Below are 26,955 nucleotides of genomic sequence, written 5' to 3' on the forward strand. Positions count from 1 at the left end.
AGCATGCTTCTGAAAATCAGTTGCCGGAAGCCTCAGGAGGGGAGAGTGTTCTTGCACTCGGGTCCTGCTTCCGGGCTTCCCCCAGGCACCTGGTTGGCTACTGTGAGAACAGGATGCTGGACTAGATGGGCCACTGGCCTGATCCAGCAGGCTCTTCTTATGTTCTTATGTTATGTTCTTCAAAAGTGGTCTCACCACCGCCGCCTTAAGGCAGTTCGGGACCACTCCCTCACATAGTGAGGCATTAATCACTTCCCTGGCCCAGCCGGCAGTGCCATCCCTGCTAGCTTTTATTAGCCAAGAGGGGCAAGGATCTAACACAGAAGTGGTTGCACGCACCTGTCCAAGCACCTTGTCAACGTCCTCAAGCTGCACCAATTGAAACTCATCCAACAAAATATGACCAGACTGTGCTCCGGAGACCTCATTTGATTCCACTGCCATAACATTGGAGTCCAAGTCCTGACGGATGCAAGAGATTTTATTCTGGAAGTGCTTGGCAAATTCGTCACAGCGAGCTTTAGAAGATTCAATCACGTCCTTAGGGCCAGAATGTAAGAGCCCTTTGACAGTCTGAAAAAGCTCCGCCGGACGGGAAATAGAAGATTGAATAGAGGCAGTGATATGTTGTTTCTTTGCTGCCCGCACTGCCCCAAAATACGTCTTATTATAAGCACTCACCAGTGCAAAGTTGCATTCGTCAGGAATCCGCCTCCATCTGCACTCAAGCCGTCTTCTATATTGTTTCATTGCCCTCAGCTCCGGCGTATACCACGGAGCTGTATGAACTCTACAAAGGAGAGGGCGCACAGGAGCGATCATGTCAGCTGCCCGGGTCATTTCCGCATTCCACAGATCGACCAGGGTGTCGACATGAGCGCCAGCCTTATCAGCCGGAAAACTCCCCAGAGCTTTTTGAAAGCCATCAGGATCCAGCAGCCTCCAGGGGCGGACCATCTTAATAGGTCCCCCACCCTTGCAGATGATATATTACATAATCTGTGATTTAGGGATTTCTTTCAGTGCTCCACTGAAATGGAAAGATGAAGAAACAGTGTAGACTTACCTGTTAACCTAATTAAATTAGCAATAAAATCTGCTACACTTTGATGTGTAAACAAAGTAGTGTATTTGTAACAAGACACTGGAATGACGACAATGACAAGGCAGTTGAAAAAACTACTCTAAAAATGGAGAAGATCTATAAATTGACAAAACTGGTCTATGATGAGCAACTTGTACTATTCTACAAGTTCAGGAGATTAGAAAAGTTTTTGATCTGGTCCCCAAATAACTGTAGATCAGACTATACTGTAAGAAGAGATATACACTGTACGAAGAGATATACACTGTACCATAACTTCCTCATATTCTTGATCTTCTTGATTGTCATCTTCATTTTCATCATCTTCCTCATCGGGTTCAGGCAGATCTTCATCATCATCTAACTCTGCTAACAGAGTACTGGCCCGACAGCTATCAAGAAAATCTACACAGAACACACAAAAAAACACACACTAAGAACTCCTTTAAAACCGGGGGGGGGGCAGCAAAGATGAAGGATGATTTCATTCTATAAATTCAAAGCAGGATCAGGAAAAAGAGGTTCAAGGCAGCAGAGCAGAAACCTATTTAAGGAATTATGATAATAGGAAGCTGAAAAGAGAAAAAGCACTTCAGAAAACAACCTGAAAAAGAATAAGAAGCTATTTAGATTAATGTAAAATATTCAGACAAATTGATTCCATTTTAAATACATACAATTAGTGGAAATGAAGAACAGCAAGTTAACTGTTTTGCCAAATATTTACAATAGGCATTTCATAAAATTTCCTTTCATTATTTCATTATATTTTCACAAATTTACAAATGTCCTTTTAATACTAGGAAATTGTACTGCACTTTCACTGCTGTAGAGTACTGAGTAAATTACCACTGAAATTAATGAACCTGTTCAAATATAAATGGCATGCAGATATAGCCCTATATGCCAAATAATAAAGGAAGGAAAACCACACAAACCCCTCAAATAGTAGTATTTCAAGTTCCACAATGGCAGCTAAAAATACTGGTACATAGCTTGCCTTTCAGGGAGAGATTTTCATTCCTTTCATTCACAACGCTTTTGATCAAACCCAAGGAATTTGTGTGTATTTTCTGACTTTCCTAGAGCTAAGATTTGTATATATGGTGCTTGACTACATATGTGGATATGATAATTTTTGCCTGTATAGGAAATTTTCTAATTCCTTTCTTGCCTTGCCCCAAACTATTACCGCATAGGTAGATGTACATTGCTTTGTCTTTAATGGGACTGAAAATTGCCTCCAAAGTGAACAAACTCTTATCCTTCCATGATCAAAACTGCAGGCATTACATGTGTCATATGTCATAATGTGGGTCATATGTAACAAATGCACATGTCTGTGGATGAAATCCACAGTAGCACTAAGTCTCTCATTACTCAATGCAAGGATTTGCACTTGTGAACAGAATGTTCTCCTCTTCTGTTCCTCCCCATGTCCCTCCTAAATCTATTCTGGGGTTTCTCCAACACTTTGGAGTAGATTTCGGCTCGTATGGAGGATGAGTGGGGGAAGTCCTGTTGCACAAGTGGAAATCTGTGAGCTTACAGGATGTGGGAGCTGAATATTGCCCTATGTTGCCATACACACGAGGAAAGCTTCAACTAGTAGTGGCAGGTTCCTGCATCACGGACATATACTTGTAGGTTCAATTCTGTTTACAGTACACATGCAGTTTTCTACACAGATGTTATGCTCATACCGGAGATTTATCACATATGAAGCAGGTTTTTGTAAGATACATTTTTGCATTTTATAGGTTTTCATCTTTCTTAAAACATTATGGGCTAATGTGACCATGTCTAGATACGTATATTGGATGTGTTTGTTGCTGGCTTATCTCAGTTCACAGCCCAATCACTTCCCACTTCTCTGATCAAACGGGACAAACAAGCCAGGAAGTCATAATTAAGCTTGGCTTCCTATGACATCTGAACCTGGGACCCTGGTTTGTTGCTCCCTAACAAGCCAGAATTTGTAAGGAAAAAAACCAAACAAACCACAGATTCACATTAGCTCTGCAATATTGGCTTTTTATGGAGCAATAATCAGGATCCTGAGATATAGTCAGGGATAGGGATGTCCTGGGAGGCCATGCTGAAATGCAGCTTCCTGGTTTGATCCAGCTGCACATACAGCTTGTTTCTGATAAACTATGATAAGCTGGTTTATCATGACATTCAAATGCAGCCTTTTTCCCCATTAGTATGATGAACATTTTGATAAGATAATGTCAAAGAGATGACCTTACCATGCGAGTTTCATGTGGTATACTCTTAGCAAGCCCTAGAGAATCTATCTTGCTGCAACAAATCTCTATAGCAGGGATGATGATGGCACCAGATGATGTCGGACTACAACTCCCACCCCTAACGACCATCCTGTCTGAGGTTGATAGGAGTTGGAATCCAACAACATATGGAAGGCCATGGATTCCCCATCCCTGCTCTATGGACATTGTAACAATATATTAAGATCTAATATGGCAAAAACAAGTTGGTGATTTTATCAAATAAAAATAATAATGTGCAAATCTGGCTTAAGAAGGCCCATATAATTTATTAATTTAAATGTTTTCCATTTAGACAAACTCCTGCCCAAATAGTCACTTAAACCTCAAACATAGCTACTAAGCCTCAAAGCAAATTATAAGAAAACTTTATAAAAAGTTTACTGCATTAGAAAACCAGACAAAAAGCATCATTAAAAAATGTGCATGAATTTAACAGGAACCACTTCCATATTAAAAACTAGTTCTAATTCGCTGATGCCCACATGATTTCTTTAATTGGTCTGTAAAAGGATAATTTAAACATAGCCCTCAGTCACACAGAAACCAACGGGATGCTCCTGGAACTGGCTGTTTCTGATGTGAAGGTCTTCCATGCTATTCATGGGATTTGTATGACAAGAGTCCTGAAACAGTGCCTTCCCACAGCCACGGGCATGAAACATTTCCCAGTGGCTTCTAATGATACAGCGTGTAGTAGAGTATCTATATTAACTAATTTCTCACACTGTATAGGATCTTAATGTAGTGCTTCCCAGTTAATCACTTAATTTGACTTTTCCATTTTCTTTCCAGTGCTACCCAAATTGTTCCTTTCAAACTCTTAACTCAACACCAACATGGGGTAAACACTCTGTGGACTATTCTACACATTTTATGGCAGTAAATCCTTTTTTATCTCATCACTTTCATTTTTTTGCCCATGGGCAAAACACAAAGAAAAAGAGGAAAAACTAACACTCTCTCCGACGAGTGAAACTACTTACCTGCATCTGATGTTCTTCAGATAGTTATGTATGCAGTCACACAATGAGATACTATCCCTGTATAGACAACAGCTAGGAACTTTCTCGACTTTCTAGATAGTGGAGTAGGTGCTCCATTCCTACCATTTCATCTCCAAGAGGGATGGGGAACCTTTGGCCCTCCAACTATTGTTGGAATCCAGCAGTCCCAGCCAGCTTGGCCAATGGTCAGGGATAACAGGAGCTATAGCCCAGTAGTAGGCGGTGGGGCAGAACAAGCAGGGCAGTGTTGCTCACCTACCTTCCCAATGCTGAGCATCACTGCTGGCTCCTGAGAGGGGAGGACCGAGGCATGGGGAGCTCACTGTGGTGCAGGCAGTGGTGGAGCCAATGCAACACTCTTATGCTGTGCCTTTCTGCACTGAGCTCCCTGCACCTCACCTCTTCCCCTCTCAGGAACTAGCACAGACACTCAGTGTTGGGAAGGCAGGTAAACAGTGCTGCTCTCCCTGTGCGACTCTGCCAACTACTACTGCATCCAGCAAAATCTGGAGGGATACAGGCTTCCAATCCCTGCCCTAGAATTCTAACTTTCTTAATGTACTCTAAAGGGCCGAAAGAACCTAAGTTCTCTTCCTGTTACCATGGAAGCAGCAGCTCAGGTAACTTTCTTTGTGATTATGGCCTCAATAAGCTTTTTAATTTTAGTGCTATAATTTTTTTCCTGGCCTTTAAAACCAGGGTTGGAAAACTTTTGGCTCTTCAGATGTTGCCAACTACAACTCCCATCACCCCAGCAAGCATGACCAATGTCCAGGGGTGATGGGAGTTGTAGTTCAGAAATATCTGGAGGGCCAAAGGTTCCCCACATCTGCTTTCCACCTTCACTATAATGTTTGGAAGGCACATTACTTCTCAGACTTTTCCTGCATGTATATGATGCAACAGATTTTTAAGAAGTGTTATGGCCATGGCAGGAAAGTGTGGCCTCTAATAGCCCAGACTGTTGCATGAGTATCTTTGCAGAAGACCATAATGCTGATTCCTGTGACCACTGCAGGAAATTCACCAAGCTGCCTAACAGAATCTGTTGGACTTGAGAATGGACCATTGGTCTCACCTGAAGGGTGATTTTCATAGGAGAATGCCATCATGCTGGATTATAGCTCGTCCTATCGTCCAAAGGCAAGAATGTTTCTGAAGTCAAGACTAGGGCGTCAGGCCCCTCCCACTCTCCAGTTCATTCTTGCCTTTCGTCCCTGCAAGATCTTTAGCTAGTGACTAGATAAGTCGCTTTGAGGGATTGCAGATGTTGTTCTGCCCAGTCGAATATGATGGAAGCTAGGCTCTGTAGAGGTCTGGACCTGGTGCCTCCCTGTCTGTTTAAATGAGATTTGGCACACGTGTTGTCCGTTCGAATGAGGACATGGTCCAAGTGGAAGAGAGACTGAAAATGAAGCAGAGCTAAGTGGACAGCCTTTAGTTCCAGCCAGTTGATGTTTTGAGTTTGTTCTGCTGTGTTCCAAACTCCCTGAACGAACTGGGAGTTGCAGTGGGCTCCCCAACCCAGGAGACCGGCATCGGTGGTAATGACAGTCTGGTGGGGTTCTCTGAACGGAGTGCCTTGGGTGAGATGTTGTACCCTTGTCCACCAGCGGAAAGACAAGCGCAGTGTGGGACTCAGGGGGATTGCTCGATGGTTTGAGTTGGCAATGTCGTGTTGGAATGGCAACAGGGCCCACTGTAGCTGGCGCGTATGTGCCCGAGCCCATGGCACAATATGGATGGTGCATACCAACATTCCGAGAGCTCTGGCTAGAAGCATGACATCTGCAGAAGATTTGTGCATCAGAGACCTTGCGATGTCTGTGATAGCGGTGATGCGATCTGGGGACAGGAATATAGTCGCTTGCAGTGTGTCTAACATTGCCCCTAGATGCTGCAGGCGTTGGGTTGGTTGTAGATGGCTTTTGTCGAAGTTGACTAGCCAGCCGTGGGCCTGTAAGATATGGAGCGGGAGTGTTAGATGACGATGAGTAAGCTTCCTAGACCTTGCGCGTATTAGGAGATCGTCCAGATAGGGGTAGATATGGACCCCTTGAAGCCTGAGGTAAGCCACTAGGGTAAGTAGCACCTTGGTAAATACTCTCGGGGCAGAGTCCGAATGGCATTGCTCGATATTGGAAGTGCTGGGAGCCAAAGGCAAAACGAAGGAATTTCCTGTGGGCTGTGCAAATAGGGACATGGAGATACGCTTCCTTTAGGTCGATAGAGACAAGGAAGTCACCTTCTTGCAGCTGTCTGTAATGGAGTGGAGGGATTCCATTTTGAACCTGCGATACTTTACAAAACGGTTAATGAACTTGAGGTTCAAAACCACCCTCCATGAGATATCGTGTTTGGGCACAGCAAATAGGAGGGAGTACACCTCTTCCGACCTCTCTGCATTGGGGACTGGCTCTATCGCCTCTATGTCCAAAAGGTGCTGTATCGCAGTCTGCATGATGCAGCGCCTGTCTAGTGCCCTGGGACAAGGGGAAGGATGAAAATTGTTTGGAGGTATTGCCCAAAACTCAATTGCATATCCATAACAAAAGAGGTCTCTGATCCATGGGACCTGAGTCAGAGGTAGCCAAAGTTCGGCAAATAGAATCAATCTGCCCCCAACTGGTATTGCCTTAGTATTGTCTGCATTGGCGAGACCCTCCCCTGTATGAGGACGTTGAGTAGCCTCTGCGGCCCTGGTACTGACCTCTACTGGGGAAACGTCTATTCCAGCCTCCTCTGGTGGAGCGGAAGTCAAATGCTGGGAAGTCACGGCCTCGTCCCCCGGGCCGGGTTCCCTGAAAGGGCTGAGACGTGCGATATGAAGCGAAACGCCTAAAGGGTCTGCGCTCGACGTTTTTGACGGTGGCCAAGACAGGCTTTCGAGTGTCCTTAGGGTCGACAAGCACTGCCCTTAATGCCTCTTCCCCGAAAAGTAATGAGCCTGCATAAGGTGCTCATGAAAGATTAACTCTGGCAGTAGAGTCAGCCTGCCAGTGACGAAGCCAGAGGGTCCGTCTGGCAACGATCTGAGCCGCCAGGGCGCGTGCTGCTAGTTGATTCGCGTCCAAGGTGGCGTCGGCCACAAAAGCAGCTGTTTTACGCAGTTTTAGTAGCGATCTGCGCAGGGAGGCAGGATCTGGATTGTGGTCCTCGATGAGGTCGTCTAACCACATCATCGCTGCCCTGGTGAAAATAGAGGCAGATGTGGATGCACGCATGGAAAAGGCGATGGCCTCATGGGTCTTGCGTAAAGCAAAGTCCAGTCTCCGTTCAGTGGCATCCTTTAGATGAGAGTCCCCTTCCCTCGGCAAGAGGGACCTGGAAACTAAACTGGAAATAGGCTCGTCGATGTTAGGGACAGCCAGTCTGGTAGAAAAGTCCGGGGCCAAAGGATAAAGTCTGTCCGCAATGTTATTAAATCGGCGTGCCTGTAAGGGGTGGGACCATTCGTCCTTGGCCAGTTTAGCGATGGGGTCTGGGACAGGGAGGAAGTTTTCAGCTGGCGTAGGGGATTTCAAGACCCTGGCCCCTTTTAAAGTGGGAGTGGAAGCTGCAGTTGGAGTGGATTGAAGACCAAGGGCGTTCAAGACTCTGCGCGCCAGGGGCTGGTAATCTGAAGAGTCGAAGAGGCGATAGGAGGTTTCTGGCTCTGGTTCCGAATGGTCACTCCACTCGTCCACTTGGTCTTGCAGCGCGAATCAAAAGAGGCGTCATCAACGAACCTACCCCTGGTAACGTCAAATGGGTCTGGAGAACCTGATGGGTTTGTCTCACTGTGTACACTTTGAACCCCGCTGTGTTGAGGGATAGCGGGAGGTTGTGAAGATGATTGACTCTGTGTAAAAAAGGACAGCATGCCCTGAAGTTGTGTAATGAACTCGTGGGAAAGCTGTAGTCCCGGAGATGTAGATGGTTGCTCTTGGATAGGCGGAACTGTAGACGGCCCCACAGGTAGTGAAGAAGAGCAAGCTCTGGGTTGGCTGGACGTTGGCTGTACAGGAAATCCAGGAAAGTCCTCCTCATCAGAGGAAGCCGCAGGAGAATGAAAGAGAGTAGTTAACTGTGCATGATTTGAGTCCTCTGGCACTGGAACAGAGACATAACGGGGCCGCTTGATTGTGCTGTGGCTAAGATGTTGGTTTTGGCAACCGCTTTAGAGTGCTTATGTTTGACCGCCTTAGGAGGTTTAGGCTTGGTCATCTGGTTTGTCACAGGCTGTTGTATCGGCTTGGTTGCCTGGGTTGTCTCTGGCTGTTCTGCCATCATATAGATAATAAGGGTAGCTGTACACGGCACACGACTGGGGCAGAATGCACTGGCAGATGGCAAAGTACACTGCCACGATGGGGCAGAATGTACGCTATGAACAGTCTTAGAACATGCACAGTACACGGCACACGACTGGGGCAGAATGCACTGGCTGATGGTAGGTACACTGTCACAATGGGGCAGAATGTACACTTGGAGGAAAGGTGATATTGCACAACTTGCACAGTATAGTCCAAATAGCTTTGTATATTTTCAATTGTCTTGCGCACTAACAGGTGGCCTGGTGCACTGTTATGGCAGTATTAGTAAATTTGATGAAAAGTCACATGTGCACAGTAGTTGCAGTGATTGTAGAAAGCCACAGTAACCGAGTGGTTGCCAGGGTCAGCCTCAGAGATGGGGTTGGTAAAGGAACTTATGTAGAGGTAAAAATCCTATCTGCAGCACATAAACAGGGAGCAGATCACACAGAGGGAGCTGACAAGAACCTGGGCTCTGCAAACCCCAACCCGTGAAGGAAAAAATCCCCTTTTGTAATACTAGTGGGTTCTCAAAAGGAACGGGAAAAAACGGCCACTAAAATGGCGCCCGTAAAAAGAGCGGGAAAATTCGAACAAAAGTGACGGATACTTTGCCCAGCAACAACCGTTGTATGAAGAAATGAGCAAGGTGGGAAAAATTTTTAACTGTAAAAATGGAACCGCCCACGGTAGAAATACAGCCGCGGGACTAAGAAGGTAATCGTGGCTGAAAAAATTAGCCTGGAAAAAGACTTCGTGAAGGAGGCAGGACAGCTAGCGGACTTCCCGAAGCCGAAGAGAATCGGCCAACAGGCAAGCCGCAGCTGCGGGTTGAAGGGACTGACTCCGCGAGGAACCAAGCGCCGCAGATGATCGAGAGAGACAAGGCAGCCCAAACAAGAGAAGTCGCTAAAAAGGGGAAGGCAAAGAGCCGCAGACACCGGCTCCTGACGGGCGAATGAAGCGCCGCCCGTAAAAATGAACGACGAAGGGAGCCGCAGCCGCAGGCTCCCGATCGTCAAGGCACAAGGGGAAATGGCAAAAAGGACCGGAGAAAATAAAGTACGAAAGAAGCCGCAGCCGCGGGCTCCTAATTGTCAGGGCACAAAAGGAGGATCGGTAGAACAAAAAGGGGGGGGGGCGGAGGCTGCCGCCGCAGCTCCTGGCCCCGCTGAGGAAAGAGACCGCAGCCGCGGTCTCTGTAGTTTGGGAGTAAAAAACACACCCCCGGGAAAACAAGAAATTGACAAGGAAATTGACACACAACACACAAACCGTGGTAAGGGATGAGACAAAGGGAAGGAACGAGACGAAACAACGTACACAAAACTCCACCCTCTATCACACAAAGACAAAAAACTTATCTAGTCACTAGCTAAAGATCTTGCAGGGACGAAAGGCAAGAATGAACTGGAGAGTGGGAGGGGCCTGACGCCCTAGTCTTGACTTCAGAAACATTCTTGCCTTTGGACGATAGGACGAGCTATAATCCAGCATGATGGCATTCCTCCTACGGAAAATGTGCTGTAGGCTTGCCTGTTCCCTCCCCTCCTGATACACAGGTTCCTTCTTCCATCCTCTTGGTTTCTCCTGCATGTCCAAATTGGCAAACTATGGGTACCTGCCTCTGAACTATGGTTTGCAAACTGATTTCAAGATTGTATTTGTGACCATGGACCAGACTAATGTACATTTTTTAACTCTTGGAATGTGCTATGGAGATGCCAAGTATTATTAAACCACGAATGCCTTTCAACTAAGAATTTTGACAATACTCATATGCTCCTAAATTTATACATGTAAACTTTGATCCAAAGGGTGCTGTTCCATAAAAATATCCTATTCTGGAAGGCCCACCAAATCTCAGCAGTGGCTTTCTGGGGGAAGCAGGGTTGCAACTGGGAGAAGAAGGCAAGAAAATCTCATTGCACAAGCAAAGTTCTGCTCATGCATTTTTGGCTCTAAGCCATTGTTCTCAATGTGAACTTACTTCACAAAATCAGTAACTGTAGCAAGCCATATTGAAATACTAGCCATACACCAATATAATACTTCTGCATTTTAGAAGAGCTTTCTTACTTTACTATGACATTCAAATCAATTGTTCTACATTTTAATATACCTTTATATTGAAACGCTTAATATAAAAATATAATAAATGCAAAGAATGTAGAGGAGTGGGAAGAGCTGAAATTTACAGAAAAGCTGACATTAAGCCTAAAAGCCTTTGCCCTGGAACCCTTTATGTAACTAGTAATAGGGTAAATGGCTCAGTTATTTGATATGCTTTAGTAATGAAATAACTAAGTGAGAAACCCATAACAAATATAAAGGAGAAAATGGAAAATCATTAATGGGAAATCTGCTTATGTTCATTTAAAAATGAAACTTACCATATAAAGAATATTCTGCTTCCTGACCTGTATCGCTTTCACTAGATGTTGATGTTAGGCTAGTAGTTAGAGTGTTACTAAGTGATTGACCCACAGATAAAACTGTAGTTGCTGTGGCTACATTGCTGCTGCTAGTAACACTGGATGTAGACATGGTCACTGTTGATGTGGTACCAGTTGTAGTCAGATTAGGAAAACTTTGGGCACCCATTAGAGGAGAAGCTATAGATAAAGATATGGTAAGATAAAATAAATGATCCAGAGTAGAACAGTTTGCATTCATGAGTGCTGTGTTTCAAACCAACATTTAAAAAGTAACCAAGTCTTTTCAATGTAGAATTACAGGCCAATGAAAGAAAGGGCTTCAAATACAACAGAAGATAAAATAAATACAGACACAAATGTGGTTGTTTTGAAGTAGCCCACGCATCTAGTTTTGAACAAGTACTATTATATGATGTTGTAATCACATTATATAAAGTTCATGAAAATACTGTGTTCATATATGTTGGTCCTCCAGAGATAAGCCATGAACTTGTGGGGCACAGTTTCTTCAAATAAACTCATCTTAGAAGGGGAGGGAGAAATGGGGGTGGGTGGGGAAGGGAAGACTTTCAGCAGGAGCAATAATCTTTGTTTTACTTTCCATGATAAAATAAATTGGAGTATTTTGACAGCACTGTCTTGAATTTTGTTTACAATTTGTGTAGACTGAATAGTTGCTGTAAACAGATTATTCTAATAATCTCACATTTTTTAAACTATTGGAAGTAATTTGACTGATATAAAATGTAGCAAGAGCCATCTAAATTTTATTTTCTGTTTTATGTGCTGTGTTTGTGTGGGTTCTCCCTCTGTATTTCCTGAGGATCCTTGAATGCTCTCTCAAAGGAAGTACAAACTTCTCAAATCATGCTTTAGTTCAGATACACATACCAAACCACAGTTTGCTCAAACTATGTTTGCAAACCAAAATCAAATTGTGGTTTCAGATTCTGGTTTGGTACCCACTTGCAAACCATGGTTTATCAAACAGTTTTAGTTCAGGCATCACAACAGACTTGGTTTGGCTTTGCAAACATGGTGTATTACATTTGAACAATCTCACTACTACTTGCAGCCAGTCATTCCATTTTATTGGTTCTCCATCATCAATAATATGGGGTGGAAAAAATTAAATACAGTAAAACGATTATACAGAATAAAATTAGATTTTTATCATCCACACTCATCATAGTTCAAATAAGTTTACACAATCATGTTCCAACTCATCTCTAACTATAAACTCATGAGAAAATCTGATTTCTTTTAAAGTCTCTAAAGTGATAATAACAACATTCCCAAATAAAGGGAACAGCAGTCCCCCAAGATGTTTAAGTAATAAAGGCTGCATATACTAGCTATCTGTTCTTGTCAATGAAAAAAAAACATTTAAATTTTTTCATTTCACATGTCAGGCACTGCACATCACATTACGAATAAAATAAAAAGACTAGAATGGCTCTATTTCACAGCTCAACCCTCTGCCGACCATGGACCACAGGTGAAGTAAGACAAAACAGAAATAATGTTGCCTATTCTTTCAATATAAAATTAAATCAACAGTATATCCATGGTCTACCTAAAGAGGCCTTTTGTCTAACAGTCTTACTAGCTTCAGTCATGTAGTAAAAAACTGCAGTAAAACATACAAACAAAAATAAGTAGAACATATTCTCTTGCGACTGTCACTCTCCTTTGTAAAACGTAAGTATAGATAATACAGCAATTTTAATACAAAACTGTTTTTTCTAAGCCTTTCACTTAGTACAAACGGCAATGCACCCCACTTTCCAAATTAATTCACTTTTGAGCACAACAATCTAAGCAGATTTCAATGAGACATGCATGTATTTCCAGGAACGTTTATCATTTACTTACTTATTAAATTTAAATCCTGCCCTTCCTCCCAAAGGAGCTTAATAGTCTTCAGATCTATCCAAAGGAATACAATTCTATAAGAACTAGACCAGACTTAACTATGATGGCGTTGCACATAGAATTCTTACTTCCCCACAAAACTAAAGTAAAGAAAGCTAGTAAATTCTTGCGTTACAATTCTTTAATTACTGTAGCAGCACTAATTTCCCAAATCCAAGTCAATATAAGACTGGGGGCAATACAACTAATACACAAACCCAGATGACCCATCAAAGCTACCACATTTCAAGGAGACCAAGACCCTTCTTTCCTGTTCATAGAAACAGTGCAACTTGACAAAATATTTTTACTTACTTGCAGTGCTCATTACATTTCTTCCCAAAGTATTAGTGTTGTTATCGCTGCTACTTCGGCTTAAATTCATGTTGTTGGTAGCATTGGTGCGAGCTATGTTTGCCACTCTCCGGACGAAGGACTCCAAACTAGAAGTTTCTCGGGAGGATAGGTTAGGAACGCTTGCACTGGAACTCATTGGAGCCCCAGCAGCCAACAGTGAACTCACTGATAGTCTGTTACTTGCTGAAGAACTAAGAGGTCTCTGGGAAGCAGCTTCTTTGTTAGTCAACTCAGATACCGAGCTAACATCTGGAGAACTCACACTAACAATTCCCATGGATATAGCATTGGACTCTCCAGTTGCACGGATTGAGTTGTCAGGTCCTAGCTTTCTTTCAACATTTTCATTTCCCACATCTGCTGTCAAGGTGCTGGTACTTGCACTGGATGCTGACCCTACTTCAGTCTGAGGCATGCTATCAGCAGAGGAAAGGACAACAATTGGCTCATGGACGTCAGTTCCTGAAACTATATTTTGTTCCATTACATTTTCAGATCTCCGCTCCATTTTGGTCGAACCCAAGCTGATGTCGCTGCTACTGGCCACGCTACACACAGAACTGCTACTTCCTTTTCTACTTGAAGAGCCTGCAGCAGCAGTAATCTTGTCTGGACAGTTGTTTTTCACCAAGCTGCTCCATGACTGCGTTGTGCCTGAAACAGTGGATGAAACAGGTTTGGGTGATGCCGCTGAATCAGGGTCGTACCCTGGGGCAAGCTTGAGGTCAAATTTTCCTTCTGCGCCCATACGGTAAGAGTTAGAGCCACCAGCATCCCAGGTGACATCAATCCAGCCTAGAAAGGGACAGGAGTTTATGAGACCCAGCAGAAAGCAGACAGGAGCGTGTCAGACAGTAGCTCCACAATATGGGATCGGCTTCTCATTGGGCCACTAATCTTGAGTTACAGAAATTTCTTAAGGGGCTTTAAAGCCGAACAAAAGAAAATAAAGTTCTGAAATTCAAGCAGTGTGATCATTCTAGGTGTAATGCTATTAAAACGGACAGCTCTTAACATAGTTCACTTTAATACTGACGATCTGGGAATCCAGACCAAAAAATGTAATCAAAAGCTTTATATTAAAAGTAACCATTACTTTAAAACTTCAATTCCTTTAAGTAAACTTTGAGCTAAGTCATGTTAAAATATGTGTGCGTTTAAATAGTTTTCTTATTAAAGTACTTGCTAAATGTTATGTTTCACATGCTACAGTATTCAAGTTACTTGGAAAAAAATCAATTTCTGTATGTTGTTAGCTTGTTAAGTACTGTCCTCACTCCTCCTTAATTTTAGTCAACCAGAGCAGTGGTGAATGCAATTCAAACCACATCTGAAATCAGACTCTTAAAATAGCTCCTCCTTCAGAATGCAGCCAAGTAGTCCTTGAACCTTTGCTAAGGGGAGAGGGGGAAGGAAGAGGAGAAAGAGACCACGTTTAGGTCCAACAAGCATCCCAGCAGATTTTTTCTGCTTGCAATATGAAGACCTACCTATGGATGATTTTAACTCGGCTTTGAATAACTGAGATTCCAGTTTTTGTTTAATGATCATTCATTTGAAAGCAGATTTTTATTTATCCCTTGATACAGAACTAGGTAAGAGTTCTTTTCTTGGACCTTGGCCTAATCAGGATCATACTTCACATGGTTTTAGAGTGGGGAATTAGATAGTCAAATCTTCAACTTGACTTCCGGGAAGGGTGACTTCGCTTGTGCCTGCTTTTGAGACGGGCTCCCGCCTCAAAAGAAGCTTATTCAGATATAAATCAGTCAGAACATTTTTTTTTTGACTGATGAAATTTCTCCCGGGCAGGGAGAAACGTAGAGATCAACCTCAAAAGCCTGTTTTTGTTGGGAGGACTGGATTTCATTAATTTATGAGAAAAGGTCCAGCCAGCAATGCCGGACGGACTTCCGAACAAGCTCTATCTGATTAATGCGATACGTTTATCTTTTCTTCAAAGAGAAAACGGACTAACAGGCAAGCACCCTTCTTTCTATTATTTTTTTTACTTGGTTTAAATTGTTGCAGCAAAAAGAGATTTGTCAAATGAATCAGCTTTAAAGAACTTCTGGGTGAGCTATAACTCTTCTCTGTTATTCACGAAATTAACAGCTTATCTCTGTTTCTATTGCAAAAAGCTGTCCTGGAAGTGCATTCTAAAGATATAAACAGAAGAGGGATTTCTACTCCAAGGAACATTATATTGTCTGGGACTATTCTCTTTTTGGTCTATTCTATTTTGACGAATCTGCTTCTTCACGACGCCACTAACTGTTTTGATGCTGGGAACTAAATTTGTTTTGTATTCTTGAACATAGACAGATAAGGCAGGCTGCTCTGTTTATACTGTGATGTCATCAAGCCTGGAATATTAACTCAATTGTTGCTGAAATAAGAAGTGGTTCTTCTTTATTTTTGTTTTGTTTTGTTTTCGTGGTTTTAAAAATGGCAATCAAGAAAGTGGCTGAGAATCTGGAAGTAATTATGTTTCAGAAAATAATGGATGAGATTGAGATAACGAAACAAACCCTGCGACAGGGCAGTAAGGAGCTGAAAATTGAACTGAGCAAAATGACGCAGGAGCTTAAAGAAATAGGGGATACTGTGAGAGAGGAGAATGAGATCAGAGATGAGAAAAGAAAAAATAAAGGGAAGATACAAGCCCTGGAGATTGGAACAAATGTGGAATTGGAAAAAGATCTGGAGTTTATGGATATTAGAAATAAAATCTACTGTTTGGAATTTAACGTTATCTCTGAAGAAATTAATGAAGATACTAGAGATAAAGTTATCAATGGCTTGGATAATCTTCTGGACTGGAATGACGTGATGGAGCTTGATATAGAGAAAATCTATGGAATTAACTGCAGCCATGTGACAATGGAAAAACTCTCAAGAGATGAGCCAGTGCATTTTGTAAAAAGAAGAACAGAGATATGACTTTACAATATTTCAGCAACTTATTCAGAATTGATGGCAAGAAAATATTTGGGATAGAGGAAATTTCCATCAGACTCTTATTATATGACTATGGCTATGACAGCAAGATTATTATGGAATACTGATAATGGAAGATTGGACACTGAAATTACTGGACTTAACAGGACTATTGAAGATGGAAGATGGAATTAATATGGATAATGGAATAATGGCTATTGAAATTATTGGACCTAACAGATTTTGATGAGATGGATTAATCGATATGTTTATTTGGACTATGGTTATGACAATAAGATTATTATTATTATTAACGAGATGGATTAATCGACATGTTTATTTGGAGAAAAATTGATAGATATATTTCTTAAAGAATTGAAACCTCTCTTTGACTTTTTGTGGAAAGAATAAAGTAATGTTTATGAGATTTGATGATTAATTAAGATAACTACTGGAGGAAAGTGATCTTATAATATAATTTAAGAGACAGGATTGTTATATATTGTAGACCTATAACTGATTTGATCTGCGACAAATGGGAAGTCAACATTTTATTTTTTTGTTTAATCATTTTTGTTTTGTTTTGTTTTTTGTCTTTGAATGTTTTATGATTTTGTTTCGTATGTTTTATGAAAATTTGAATAAAAATTATTGTAAAAAAAAAAATCTTCAACTTAAGGAAGACAGCTAATTAAAATCTCATCACAAACTTCCTATTTCTCTTCGACAATATTTTCATCTACTTTTCCTAAGTATTGTTTTGCAAATGATTAGGGAGATTTTTACAGGAGGACAATCATTTTCTTTATCCTCCAAGTTAAGAGAAACTCTGGCTTCATTATTACTAACTAGCAGCATATTGTGCGAGATAAGTTAAACTACTGGGGACAATGCTTGTGTTTCAAAGTAATTTTTTTAAAAAAATGAAAATAGTATGTGAAGAAAAAGTTACTATTGTAACACTATCAAAAATGGTAATGCAGAAATAGGCAATAAGGCATTCTAAGGAAGAGAGACCTATGAGATGATGTAGACCTTGAATGTTGCATCATTTCCTTTCTCAAAAAATAAGATATAAATCTAATCCCTAAGGCATTGGGAATTTAAGATCATCCTTTTAGCATTATCCATTTTGATTCCATCATATATTACTATTAAGGAAACAGCAACTTGATCCCTGTGAAGCTAGTAAAGTAAGAAAAAAGTACAGAGAACTTGATCAAAGCCAAAGAAAAAAGCAAGCTGCAAATGCCAAGCCAGAAAAGGGATAGCAAGATATTTTGATATTATACAGATGGGAAATACTTATTTTCTTAGACAATGGATCAATTATTCATATCCATAATGTAACACACAAAATATAGCAGAAATGTCACAGCTAATCTGCATACTGCAATTGCATGTAATTAGCATTGACTTGCATATAATATTTGTAATACCACACTATAGTTCATGGATGTGTTAAAAAAAAACAAATGTGAGTGTTGGTTTACTCACATTTAAATATGTACTGTACTTCCCCAAGGAATTTTGTTCCAATGGACCAGTAAGAGTCCTTGTTCTTGATCTGCAACCATCAAGTAACTCTAACATTTGCTTTCTTCAAATACAGGTTTCTCAAAGCAGAAGGCAGAATCTCCCAGAATTATTTTATTTATTTATTTATTAAATTTAAATCCTGCCCTTCCTCCCAGTAGGAGCCCAGGGCGATTAGGTATAACTAATACTTGGGAAGTGCATGAACCTGTCCATCTTCCTCTGCCAGAGCTCACTTTTTGGATGCCTTTTGGTTGGGGTCAAGAAGCAAGTGATATCTTAAGACTACCTAATGTTCCAGTAACAATGAGATGAGTGGTTTCCCCAATTGTTCCACGGTATTTCACTTCCTTCTTCTGCAAATCTTACATTACCCTATATGCCCCCTTTGTGCCGTTTCCCTTTCTTTTAGGCAATTATTTTAAATACTCTAATTTGTTAACATGTTCTATCAAAATCAGTGAAACGTATTTTCAAGTAAATATGTTTAGGACTGTGGTGCTAATTCTATTTGAGGAAGCTTAAACAAGTTTTTTTTAATTTCAAATTTAATTTGTCAAATGAGAAAATAATTTAGCAATTATTTAGGTAAGTATACTAATTCCTTCCTGTCTTCCTCATGATTTCTGAATCTATACTTTCCTAATAATCAAGCTACAATATATAATAAGTACTTTAAATAGTCTGATCATATGAAGAGAGCTAGTTCATTAAGCATTTGCTCACCATTGTGCAATTCGCCTGTAACAGTGCCTTCACCTTGTGGGCTACCATCCTGATCTCTCCATTTCCAATCAATTCCTCTGATGACGCGAGCACCTGGAACCATGTACTTCAGGACCTGAGAACGAACCAGTCTCCTCTGCCTTCGCAGATTAGCTTCTGCTTCTTTAGCTGCTTTTCCTTTAAACAATCAAAACTAGTTATACAAACACCACTGTTTAAGGAGTCTATATTGACTTAAATTATACTAAAATCACACTGCAGATATTTTGATCTTAACCATGTTTAATCATGGCATACATTACTAAAGTTGCTGGTAGGAATGAGAAATCAGTTCATCTACATTGCTTACCTAGCTGATCCTCACACACACCATTCACAGTGCCATAAAGTTCAAATCCAGATAGAGAGAGGTAGTGTGTTTGCCCACTGGCATTCTTCCCCATTTGTTTAATTCTTACATGTCTCCAGCCTTGCTTCTCATCCTTTGGTGGATCTAGTGGCCACGTTGCTGTTGACCTTTATGTTAGTTTGTGGAAATCAAATGCGAAAAAAATTAGATACTGATAATTTTTAAAATATGATAACTGATGAGAACACAGAGAAAGGATAATTAATTCTATTGTGATGTTTTATAATCAAGGTAGCATTACTTCAAAAAGACCATCCACTTTACAAACAGAAAATTATTCTCTCTATTATACTATCCCATGAATTGGACCATTGGTCTCACCTGAAGGGTGATTTTCATAGGAGGACTGCCATCAAGCGGGTTATAGCTCTACCTATCGTCCAGAGGCAAGAATGTTTTTGAAGTCAAGACTAGGGGTGTCAAGCCCCTCCCACTCTCCAGTTCATTCGCAGCGAGTCCAAAGAGAGATATCTAAAAATGTAGGAGAAAAGGCCAACGGGCCTACCAGCAAAGACATAACACAATAGCAATAACCATAATATGACTCTAACGTAGCGATATAACATTAATAATAGTCTTGACTTCACTAGTAAATTTAATATAATAGCGTAACAGGAATATATAAAAGCCCCAGAAAAATATCTAGGTATCCTCCAACTGGGAGGGTTGTGATGGCAGTCCTCCTATGAAAATCACCCTTCAGGTGAGACCAATGGTCCATTTTCCATAGGAGGACTGCCATCAAGCGGGATGTACCAAAGCAGCCCATAACAGGGAGGGACCACCCACATTCTAATCATCATTAAGAACCTGTTGCAACACCCGCCTGCCAAAAGAGGCATCGGCAGAGGCATAACGATCTATTTTGTAATGCCTTATAAACGAGTGCGGGGTAGACCAAACAGCAGCTCTGCAAATATCAGCAACAGGAGCGTTGGTAGCAAAAGCAGCCGTAGTGGCCGCTGACCTAGTGGAATGAGCTGTTATACTAGCTGGAACTGGAAGCTTAAGGGACTCATAGGCTAAGGTAATACATACACGCAACCAGCGGGATAAGGTGGAATTAGCTACTTTATGCCCCATAGAACGTGGATGAAAGGATACAAACAAGTACTCAGTCCGTCGTATATCTTGGGTGCTAGACAGGTAAGTCTTGAGAGCCCTCTGAACATCCAATGAATGCCAAGCCTTCTCTAGAAGATGGGTAGAATTCGGACAAAATGACGGAAGAACAATGTCCTGGTTGCAATGGAAAACTGAATTGACCTTGGGGCGGACGGAAGGATCAGTTTTCAGCCCAACAGAGTCCTTGTGAAAGACACAGAGATGGCGGGCAGAAGACAATGCGCCCAGTTCCGAAACTCGTCTCGCAGAGGAGATCGCGATCAGGAACAGGACCTTGAATGACAACAGACGTAAAGGCACAGTCCTAAGGGGCTCAAACGGAGGACGTTGTAAAGCCTGTAGAACCTTCGACAAACTCCATGAGGGAAAACGGTGGGATACAGCTGGTGAGCGTAACACGGCCCCTCTCAGAAAACGTTTGATGAACGGGTGCGAGGCAATAGGAGCACCAGCGGAGGACACTGAGAGAATGGACGACAGAGTGGACGCATGTCTACGTAAGGTGTTGGGTCTCAGTCCCATCAGGAGGCCCCTATGAAGGAATTGCAGCACCTGTTGTATTGTGGCCTGGGAAGGATTGAGGTGCTGGGACTGACACCACCTGGAGAATGCCACCCAAGTATGTTGATATATACGGGTGGTGGATGGTTGTCTCGAGGCCAAAATAATGTCAATAACAGCATCAGACAGGCCTGCAGACCTTAAATGTCCCCATTCAAAAGCCACGCTGTTAGCTTGAGCCAATTGGGATCCTGATGCAATATTGGGCCCTGGGATAAGAGATCTGGCCTGACCGAGAGCGTCCAAGGAGCCGTCACTGACATGGCAAGGAGATCTGAGAACAACCGTCGACGGGGCTGATATGGAGCTATCAGAACCAGTTTGGCCCTCTCGCGTCGCGTCTTTCTCAGGGTTCTGGCTAACAGTGGTATTGGAGGAAAGGCGTACAAGAGGCCATGAGGCCACGGTAGCGATAGGGCATCCACCGCTTCCGCTGTTGTGTCCAGGTATCGAGCGAAGTACCTGGGTAGCTGGCAATTGTGACTGGAGGCAAATAGATCGACTGAGAAGGCGCCGAACCGACACTGAAGAAGATGGAAAACGGTCGGATGAAGTTTCCATTCTCCCGGAAAAACCTGTTGTCTGCTGAGCCAGTCTGCTGTCACATTCCAAATTCCTCTGAGATGTTCTGCTTTTAAGGATTGCAGATGTTGCTCTGCCCAGTCGAATATGAGGGAAGCTAGGTTCTGCAGAGGACGGGACCTGGTCCCCCCTTGTCTGTTTAAATGAGATTTGGCACACGTGTTGTCCGTTCGAATGAGAACATGGTCCAAGCGGAACAGAGACTGAAAATGGAGCAGAGCTAAGTGGACAGCCTTCAGTTCTAGCCAATTGATGCTCTGAGTCTGCTCTGCTGAGGTCCAACCCCCCTGAACGAACTGGGAGTTGCAGTGGGCTCCCCAGCCGAGGAGACTGGCATCTGTGGTGATAACAGTCCTGCGGGGTTCTCTGAACGGAGTGCCCCGGTTAAGATGTTGGACCCGCGTCCACCAGCGGAATGAAAGACGCAGTGTGGGGCTCAAGGGAATTATGCGATGATTTGAGCTGGCAATGTCCTGCTGAAACGGCAACAAAGCCCGCTGAAGATGGTGAGTATGAGCTCGAGCCCATGGCACAATATGGATGGTGGATACCAACATTCCGAGAGCCCTGGCTAGAAGCATGACATCTGCGGTTGCTTGGCGCAGCAGAGATCCTGCGATGTCTGTAATAGCAGTTATGCGGTCTGGAGACAGGAACACTGTCGCCTGCTGGGTGTCTAACATCGCCCCTAGATGTTGTAGGCGTTGGGTTGGTTGGAGATGGCTTTTGTCGAAATTGACTAGCCAGCCGTAGGCCTGCAAGACATGGAGCGTGAGCATTATATGGCGATGAGCCAGGGCCTTGGAACTTGCCCGTATTAACAGATCATCCAAGTAGGGGTAGATGTGGACCCCTTGAAGCCAGAGGTAAGGCGCTAGTATGAGTAGCACCTTGGTAAATACTCTTGGGGCAGATGAGAGGCCGAACGGCATTGCTCGATATTGAAAATGCTGAGGGCCGAAAGCAAACCGAAGGAATTTTCTGTGAGCTATGCAAATAGGCACATGGAGATACGCTTCCTTAAGGTCGATAGAGGCCAGGAAGTCTCCTTCTTGAAGGCTTTCTGTGATGGAGTGGAGGGATTCCATTTTGAACCTGCAATACTTTACAAAACGGTTGAGGAACTTGAGGTCCAACACCGCCCTCCATGACAGATCTCGTTTGGGCACAGCAAATAGGAGGGAGTACACCCCTTCCGACCTCTCTGTTGTAGGGACTGGCTCTATCGCCGCTATGTCCAAGAGGTGCTATATGGCTGTCTGCATGATGCAGTGCCTGGCCGGTGTCCTGGGACAAGGGGAGGGATGAAATTTGTCTGGTGGGGTTGCCCAAAACTCTATTGCATAGCCATAACGAAAAAGATCTCTGATCCAGGTGACCTGAGTCAGACGCAGCCAATGGTCTCCAAAGAGACGTAGTCTACCCCCAACCGGTATCGCTTCAGTACTGCCTGTGTTGGCAAGACCCTCCCTTGAATGAGGACGTTGAGGTACCTCTGCGCCCCTGGTACTGACCTCTGCCTGGGAAACGTCTGTTCCAGACTCCCCTAGAGGGACGGAAATCATAGTTTCGGAAATCGCGGCCTCGTCCCCCAGGCCGCGTTCCTTGAAAGGGCTGGGTCGTGCGGTATGAGGTGAAACGTCTGAAAGGCCTGCAGTCAACATTCCTGACAGTGGCCAAAACAGGCTTTCGGGCATCCTTGGGGTCAACAAGCACAGCCTTTAGGGCTTCCTCACCGAAGAGTAATGAACCGGAATAAGGTGCACTTGATAGATTAACTCTGGCTGTAGAATCTGCTTGCCAGTGACGAAGCCAGAGGGTCCGTCGAGCGACTACCTGAGCTGCCATAGCTCGTGCTCCCAGCTGATTTGCGTCCAAGGTGGCATCAGCCACAAAAGCCGCTGTCTTGCGCAATTTCATCAGTGACCCCCTCAGAGAAACAGGATCGGGATTAGGATCATCTAAGAGGTCATCCAACCACATCATCGCTGCTCTGGAAAAGATGGAGACTGATGCAGAGGCTCGCATGGAGAAAGCGGTGGCCTCGTGATTCTTGCATAAGGCAATGTCCAGCCTCCGCTCAGTGGCATCCTTTAAGTGTGAGTCTCCTTCCCTCGGCAAAAGGGATCTAGAGACTAGACTGGAGATCGGCTCGTCTATGCCAGGGACGGCCAGTCTGCTTGTAAAGTCCGGAACCAAAGAGTAAAGTCTGTCCGCAAGAGCGTTAAAACGGCGTGATTGTAACGGATGAGACCATTCGTCCTTGGCCAGTTTAGCAATGGGGTCTGGCACAGGAAGGTAGTGCTCTGCTGGCGTAGGGGATTTCAGGACCCTGGCCCCTTTAATAGCGGGAGTGGCAGCTCCAGGTTGTGTAGATTGGAGACCAAGGGTGTTCAACACTCTACGGGCAAGGGGCTGATAATCTGAGGCATCAAACAAGCGATAAGAGGTATCCTCCTCATGTTCCGAATGATCACTCCATTCGTCTCCTTCGGCTTGTACAGCAAATTGTGACTCCTCCCCACAAGAAATGTCATCAACAAACCTGCCCCTGGTAATGTCAAAAGGATTTGGAGAGCATGATGGATCTGCCTCATTGCGTACATAGTGGTCCACACTGCGCTGAGGAATGGCGGGGACTTGTGATGGTGACTGTGTTTGAGTAAAGAACGACAGCATGTCTTGCAGTTGTGATATGAAGTCATGAGACAGCTGCAGCCCTGGTGAGGTAGATGGTTGCGCTTGTAGAGGCGACGTTATGGGCGGCTCAGCAGGCTGTGAAGATGAATAAGCCCTAGGTGGTAATATGGGGGGAGGGTGGCTAGCTGCTGGTTGGTCAGGAAACCCAGCAAAGTCCTCCTCCTTGGAAGAAGCAGTGGGAGAGTGAAATAGATTCGTTAACTGTTCCTGGCCCGTCCCCTTGGAAACCGGAACAGAGACGTAGTGTGGCCGCTTGGTTGTGCTGTGGCTGGATAGATGTTTAGTTTTGGCAACCGCTTTGGTGTGCTTATGCTTGGGCGCCTTAGATTGTTTCGGCTTGGTTGCCTGAGTTGTCACTGGCTGTTCCGCCATCATATATTTTCTAGGGGGTTCAGTACACGGCCACGGATGGGGCAGAATGTACAGACCCGAACAGGCTCAGTACACGGCCACGGATGGGGCAGAATGCACCGGCTCAGATGGCTAAGTACACGGCCACGGATGGGGCAGAATGTACAATTTTAACAGCGATGGTACACGGCCACAGATGGGGCAGAATGTACAGTATCAACAGCCTTGGTACACGGCCATGGATGGGACAGAATGTACAGTTCAAACAGCTTTGCACAGTATCAACAGCCTTAGTACACAGCCACGAATGGGGCAGAATGTACAGTTCAAACAGCCTTGGTACACGGCCCCGGATGGGGCAGAATGCACGGTTCCAGACAGCCTGAGTGAACGCAGAATGTATAATTTCAACGGCCTTGCACACGGCCATGGATAGAGCAGAATGCACAGTTCCGAACAGGCGTTGCACACGGCCACGGATGGGGCAGAATGTACAGCTGCAAATAGGCTGGAGGCACGAAAGCAGCTTCAATAGGCAGCTTCAGGCAGCAGTTTGTGATGAAGAACGTACGCACAGAAACTGACAGAAAAGGCAGAACTGACAGCAAGGGCCTAGGACAAAATGGCGCCCGCGAAAAGAGTGGGAAAATTGGCCAATCAGAAAAGGCTTGGGGCGATGAAGAAGCAATGGCGGACACAGGCGAGCCCAGCGAGCTCAAAAAACGGCCTCAAAAAAAAAAAAAAACACGCTCTGAGCTGATAAGCGCGATCGTGGTTCAGGGAGCGAGCTAGATCTCCACAGCCGCAGGACTTCAGCGAGCAAGGGGGAAAAAGGCAGGCGTGGCGAGATTTAAATGCCGCAGAGCCAGCTGAGGGAGGCAGGGCAGCCCAACCAGGAAAGGATCACTGAGATAGAAAGAGCCGCAGCCGCAGGCTCTGGGGCTGCCGCGAAAATAGGCAGTGAAAGAAAAAGGGTGAGCGAGGCGGCACAAGGCAGACAGCTGCAGCGGCAAGCCCCTGGATTACGTCTGCGTCCGCCTGCTGAGGAAGAACCGCAGCCGCAGTCTCCCAGAATCGCCATCCGGCTAGTCAGGGAGCTGCAGTCGCAAGCTCCTGGAAATGTCTGAGTACACTGACTAAGGAAGGGAGAACCACAGCCGCGGTCTCCCAAAATCACCGGTTGGCTTGGCAGGGAGCTGCAGCCGCAAGCTCCGCAACAAGGCTGCGTCCGCTGCCTTGGAAAGGGAGAACTGCAGCCGCGGTCTCCCTAGTAAATAGCTAGGGACTGAGAAAAAAATAGACAAAAAAGGGGATCCCCCTTAATACGAAGACAAACAAACTACAGTCAGTCCCATACAAGGGAAAAGACAGAGGGAAGGAAATAACGTGGGATACACACACAAAACTCCACACCCTGTCACACAAATACACAAAAACTTATCTAAACGCTAAGTTATATCCAACTTGCATGGACGGAGGCAAGAATGAACTGGAGAGTGGGAGGGGCTTGACGCCCCTAGTCTTGACTTCAAAAACATTCTTGCCTCCGGACGATAGGTGGAGCTATAACCCGCTTGATGGCAGTCCTCCTATGGAAAATAACCTTATTTAAAAGTTGCATTTCACTTAACACTGCTGACTTGGACATTGTTCAGATGAATAGCCTGATCTGGACTGTTTCGTTCCTCCCAGTTATTGCATTGGGGAAACAAACCACAATCCCTGGCTTAGTGATGTTGTGCTCTCAACAAACCACAATCTGAACCCAAGGTTTGTTCTTGGCTTACTGATCATTTGTTGGAAGCAAAACAAAGTATGACCCCAAATTTGGACATAACACTAAGCCAGGGATCATGATTTATTTCCCCCATATACTAGTGTAACAGCCCAGATTAGTGCAATCCCAGTAAACAATTAGCTATGGTTTCCCATGATGTGTAATTTAGACCACTACAGAAGGCCAAATTTTCATTATTAAATGAATTTCAGCGCAGTGAAATAAATCCTGGACCCAGTAATATCACAGGTTAATTTCAAGTTACTTCAGTGGACTGGGAATGCCCCATAATGTTATGGACAAAAAGTATTTACAATCATTGCCAAGTAAGAAACAACAGTCCGCATAAATTTAAAGCAAAGCATGGCATTAAAAGAAATAGATTTACATACCCTGGTTCATTCAGACTGCAGTCATCTACATGAGTATATAGAGTAGTCCAGTTCTGTCCATCCTTAGATACTTGAAAAACCCAATTCCTGAGAGCAGATCGTCCATAACCACGAGCATGGCGTAATGTGTAAGCTAATGGTATTACCCAAAGACCAAGGTCTATAGCAAACCATGCATTTTTATCATCATTAGTATGACAATTCAGAGCTGAACTGTCACGGCTTAAGATGTCTTCCAAACGACCATATGGCAAATTTCTTCCTTCTGAAGATGTAACTACCACTAGCCCATAGGCGGCTGGATTTACCCACTCATATGCTGTTCTACAATAGAAAAAATAATGATTTTACTAATGAATATTTATGTAAAGCATTTTAATACTCTTCTTCAGCTGAAAAGATTTGCAGAGGAGAAAAAAAGATAGTCCTTGCCTCAATCTAGAAGACATGAAACGAAAACAAAATAGGGT

At 43.7% G+C, this 26,955-nt stretch overlaps 1 protein-coding gene across 13 annotated transcripts in view; it reads right to left on the reverse strand.

The window, feature by feature from the left end:
- Window positions 1-26,955, reverse strand: part of HECTD1 (HECT domain E3 ubiquitin protein ligase 1) — a 136,821-nt gene that overhangs the window by 26,114 nt on the left and 83,752 nt on the right. For 9 of the 13 annotated variants that reach the window (XM_061611568.1, XM_061611570.1, XM_061611569.1 and 6 more), the window contains 6 exons: window positions 26,486-26,809; window positions 18,938-19,104; window positions 18,589-18,765; window positions 13,345-14,181; window positions 11,071-11,292; window positions 1,356-1,489 (listed from right to left, as the gene is read on the reverse strand). In XM_061611568.1, the coding sequence (XP_061467552.1) occupies window positions 1,356-1,489; window positions 11,071-11,292; window positions 13,345-14,181; window positions 18,589-18,765; window positions 18,938-19,104; window positions 26,486-26,809 (1,861 nt within the window). The remainder of the gene's footprint in view (window positions 1-1,355; window positions 1,490-11,070; window positions 11,293-13,344; window positions 14,182-18,588; window positions 18,766-18,937; window positions 19,105-26,485; window positions 26,810-26,955) is intronic. The other 4 variants (XM_061611576.1, XM_061611579.1, XM_061611578.1 and 1 more) reach the window with 2 other exon arrangements.

The sequence above is a fragment of the Rhineura floridana genome, chromosome 2 (genome assembly GCF_030035675.1).
Source record: "Rhineura floridana isolate rRhiFlo1 chromosome 2, rRhiFlo1.hap2, whole genome shotgun sequence".
In the NCBI taxonomy this organism is placed as follows: domain Eukaryota; kingdom Metazoa; phylum Chordata; class Lepidosauria; order Squamata; family Rhineuridae; genus Rhineura; species Rhineura floridana.